The sequence below is a fragment of the Phalacrocorax carbo genome, chromosome 1, assembly GCF_963921805.1.
Source record: "Phalacrocorax carbo chromosome 1, bPhaCar2.1, whole genome shotgun sequence".
Lineage (NCBI taxonomy): Eukaryota > Metazoa > Chordata > Aves > Suliformes > Phalacrocoracidae > Phalacrocorax > Phalacrocorax carbo.
In genome coordinates this window covers 195,207,437-195,211,798 of record NC_087513.1, presented here as the reverse complement: position 1 = coordinate 195,211,798, position 4,362 = coordinate 195,207,437, and the positions used below count along the sequence as shown (strand labels likewise).

Sequence of the window (4,362 nt, the reverse complement as noted above, 5' to 3'; positions counted from 1 at the left end):
AGCTGTTAACCCTTTGCCTCCCTGCGGCTCGGAGCCCTGGGGTTCAGCCCCTGGGCAGCGGGAATCCCTCGGGCTCAGACTGAATCAAACCCCCCCATCGGCGGCTGGCCACTTCTCAGCGGGGAGAGATGCCCCTTCCCGGGCGCCAGCTCCGGGGGAAAATGCTTTAAATTTCAGTTCCTTAAAAACAAAACAAAACAAAAAAATCCAAACCCCATTAATGTTTTCAGGGGAAGGGCGCTTGGAAATCCTTTCTAAATCATTGCGGGACGGAGTTTTTAACTAGCATTCGTTTTTGTCCGTTCTGTATTTTTCATCATTTATTTGTGCACATATGTACACTTCTAGGCTCGGGCATCAACAGTACCTCGGCTGAGCTTCGGTGAGAAATGCGGCTGCAGGCAAGAACAGCCTTTGTACAAGCCATGTACAAGCCACGTACACTGCTTCCAAGGCTTTTCCTTCCCTTCATTTTAAAAAGTCCATTTGTTTTTGAGGCGGGCAGGTTACTGTAGGGAGAAATCTCCCCACATTTTGACGGGAGTTGGCGGGTGCCTTTGCCTTTTTTTTCCCTCCCGTATATTAAACGGGAAGATGGGGGAAGAAAATGTATCCCGATTAATATTTTTTTTCCTTCTTATTGTTAGCATCCCTTATTCACCTACAAACTGAGCAAGCTGCGGGGAGCCCCACGCCGGGATCTCCTGCGCGGGGAAGCGCCGGTGCGCATTAGCTCAGACGAACGCGCAGAAACGAGATTTAGACCCCGCTAGAAGTTTTGCAGATCCCTGTGCTAAGAAATCCAGACCCCAGCCGGTGTACTGATGCTAATTCTCACCGTACGGGAGAAATAAGCCGTTTCCCTGCCGGTCCCCGCAGCCCCAGCTGCGGTCCCGGGCGGTGCGGGACGGGGACGGGGACCAGGACCGGGGCATGACGGTGAGAGGCGGGTGTTACCGCTAAAACGGGGCAAAGGGAGCAGGTATAAAGAGGTGCGGAATGTTTCGAGCGCCTCTTCTCCCTCCGCTGAGGCGCTGGCCGGGGGTGCCGCCGAGACGGCGCGGTATCTTGCGTGGCGGGGTTTCTATACCCGCACCGGCACACCCGCGATGCTCGTGGCGCTCCGTGGCCCGTATCGGTGCCCACGCCCACGCAGGGAGCACCTGGGAGTGGAGCGCCGGCTGGCACATCCCGGTAGCCGGGGGTCTCGCCCGACGGCGGCAACAGCGATAAGCGGCAGGTCCCGGCTACCGGGCTGGGAACAAAGAGACGGGGCTGGGGCCAGCGGTGGGCGCGGTAACCGGGACGAAGCAGCCCGGCGGCGAGGGGAGAGAGGGAGAAAGAGGGGCCGGCGGGGCTGGGGGGCCGAGTCGGTGCCACAGGTGGGAAAGGCGCCGGGGGGCTGGCAGGGGAAGCTGGCGCCGGCGGAGACCGCGGCTGCAGCCGGCAAAATAAACAAGGGGGAGCGGGCTGAAAGCTGGGCTGAAAGCGAAGGAGAGCGATAAAGAGAAAGAAAAGAATATTAAATCGCGAGAGAATGAGAAAATAACCCCGCCAAAGGGAGAGGAGGGGAGAGGCCGCCTGCTACGGCGTGGGTGGGGTCGACAAGAATAGAGTACATTATGCAGTTCATTTAGTTAACAAGGGAAATAATGAGGGAGCGTGCGGCGTGAATGCCAAGAGAAGAGGCACAGAAAGCCTATTGAGCGCCCCGGCGCCGCCATCACATGGCGCGGGTGCTATTTAAAGCGGGCGGGCGGGCGGCGTTCAGCACCACTCGGGCTGGCCAGCGGCGCTGCGCGGGCGCTGCGCGGGCGCTGCGCGGGGCGCTGCGCGGGGCCATGCCGCGCTCCTTCCTGGTGGATTCGCTGGTGCTGCGGGAGGCGGGCGAGAAGAAGGGGGAGGGCAGCCCGCCGCCGCCGCTCTTCCCCTACGCCGTGCACCCCTCGCACCCGCTGCCCGGGCTGCCGGCCGGCGCCTGCCACGCCGGGAAGGCCGGGCTGCTCTGCGTCTGCCCGCTCTGTGTCACCGCCTCCCAGCTGCACCCGCCGCCGCCCGCCATCCCCCTCATCAAGGCTTCCTTCCCTCCCTTCGGCTCCCAGTACTGCCACTCGCCCCTGGCCCGCCAGCAGCACTCCGTCTCCGCCGTCAGCGTCGGGCACGCACCGGCGCTCTACCAGGGCGCCTACCCGCTGCCCGACCCCCGGCAGTTCCACTGCATCTCCGTGGGTAAGGGGGGCACGCGTGTGGGGGGGAACACGCCTGCATGCCAGCCGTGGTCGCTGCGGGGAGCTGATGGGGATCCCGAGGAGGGGGGCAGGTCCATGCCGAAGGGCTGGACGGGGAGTCCGAGCGCTTCCCTTCGCCGGTACCCGAGGGATGCGCAGGGGAAGCCCCGCCGCTGCCCGCCGAGCCTCCTCCCCAGGCGGTGGAAACGGGGGGAAGGCGGCCCCGGCACACCGTGAGCCCGGCAGCCGCTTGCCGGGGCGCCCGGGGAGGGAGCGTTGCGGCCCCGCAGAGAGGGCGGCGGGGCGGGGGCGCAGCAGGGCCCGGGGGGTGCGGGCGCTGCGGGGCGGGGGGCGGCGGGTCCGGCAGGCCCTGATGGTGCGCCCCGCTCCGCTCCGCAGACAGCACGTCCAGCCAGCTGCCCAGCAGCAAGCGGATGCGCACCGCCTTCACCAGCACCCAGCTCCTGGAGCTGGAGAGGGAGTTCGCCTCCAACATGTACCTCTCCCGGCTGCGGCGAATCGAGATCGCCACCTACCTGAACCTCTCCGAGAAGCAGGTGAAGATCTGGTTCCAGAACCGACGGGTCAAGCACAAGAAAGAAGGCAAAAGCAGCTCCCACCGGGGCGGGGGGGCCGGCCACAGCTGCAAATGCTCGTCCCTTTCCACCACCAAGTGCTCGGAAGACGACGAGGACTTGCGTATGTCTCCGTCCTCCTCGGGGAAGGACGACAGAGGCCTCGCAGTCACCCCTTAGCTCCCCGACGCCCACCTCGGCTCCCCAGGAACTGTGGCGAGAGCAGGAGGGGGAGTCCTACCTGCTCCGGTGCTGACACGCAGCCGAAGGATTTTATACCGTTTTGTATAATCTGTGTAATTTACGAAGGACTTCCTCGCCTTTCTAGACCCCCGGCCCAAGGGCCGGGGGTCCGTGCACCCTGTTGTAAATAAACTGCTCCCTAGGACCCCAGGCCTCCCCCCGTAGTGCTGTCTCACTTGTCTCCCCGCAGGCAGAGCCCCGGGCCCGGGAGGCTCCTCACAGACCTCCCCGCGCTCCGGGGGATGCTGCGCGGCGGCGGGCAGTGCGGGCCGCCGGAGGGATGCTGCCCCGGGGCTCGCTCCGGTAACTCGGCGGGGCCCGAAAACCGGTGGGTGGGGAGGGTCGGGGGATGTTTGGGCTATTTTTAACTCTTTTATTTTATTTGGTTTTCTTCTATAATTGTTCTCAGTTTTGTTTTCACTTGGTCGCTGCCGGGCGCGCAGCTGTGGTTGTACTGTTCCCCCGCCCCGGGAGATATTTATTTATTTATTTATGTGCAGAGAAACGACGATGGCGATGATAATAATGATGATGACAACAATAAAAGCTCGTTGTTGGTTTATTTCCCTCCTCTCACGTAGAAAGCAGCCGCTCGAGGTCTGCGGGCGTCGCTCCCCATCCCTCTCCGCTGTAGCCCGCCACCGGGACTCGCCCGCCCCGGCGACCGCGGATGGCGGGGACTCTTCCATTCTCCGGCCCGTGCTGAAGGTACAGGGCTGCGGGGGACCCCCTCCTGTCCCGGAGGCTCTCTCGGTCCTCCCCGCAAAGCTAAAGGAGTCTGGCTCAGCTGAACACCTTTCCTTTTCCATCACGCCTCTCTTCCCGTTAGCAGCTCTGCGGGAGAGAGATACGCCATTTGCACACACCTGTAGGTACGGCTATAGGTGAATATAAACACCCGGCTGGCGGCTGGGGTCGGCTCCTTGCTCCAGGTGCCCGCCGCCTCTACCCGGGAAGGGCGGACCCGGCCTTCCGCTAACCGCCGGGGCCGGGGCCGGCCCTGCCGGGGCTCCCGCTTGCACTGCCGCCGGGCTCCGGCAGCCCCGCTCCGGCCCCGCAGCCTCCCGGCCCCGCTTTGCCGTCGGGGAAGCGGGGCGCACGTTTTTACGCGCGGCTTCTCGGTGGAAAGCCCCGGCGGAAAAGCAGCCTGCAGGTCCCGCAGCCCCCGGCGGTGCCAAACGCGGGGTCGCGGCGGCATCTGCCCGCCCCCCCCCCCCCCCGAGGCTGCGGGACACCCCGCGCCCCGCGCTTCCGCCGCCACTCCGGTTGTGCAGGGAAAGGCTCTTTGTGCGGGGACCCCCAGCTCCCTGCGGGTC

General features: G+C 64.4%; 1 protein-coding gene across 1 annotated transcript; it reads left to right on the top strand.

Moving 5' to 3' along the window:
• The first annotated feature begins 1,841 nt into the window (after positions 1–1,841).
• On the top strand, positions 1,842–2,983 carry GSX1 (GS homeobox 1). The gene is made up of 2 exons (XM_064437796.1): positions 1,842–2,229; positions 2,628–2,983. Exons 1-2 carry the CDS (start codon positions 1,842–1,844, stop codon positions 2,981–2,983), a joined length of 744 nt encoding a protein of 247 aa, XP_064293866.1.
• Positions 2,984–4,362: the final 1,379 nt, after the last annotated feature.

What these genes read in the sequence shown, in the direction of transcription:
- GSX1 (XM_064437796.1), top strand. Translation starts at nt 1,842, where the DNA reads ATGCCGCGCTCCTTCCTGGTGGATTCGCTGGTGCTGCGGGAGGCGGGC. An exon ending in GTTCCACTGCATCTCCGTGG is followed by an intron (nt 2,230 to 2,627) that starts GTAAGGGGGGCA and finishes TCCGCTCCGCAG; the next exon opens with ACAGCACGTCCAGCCAGCTG.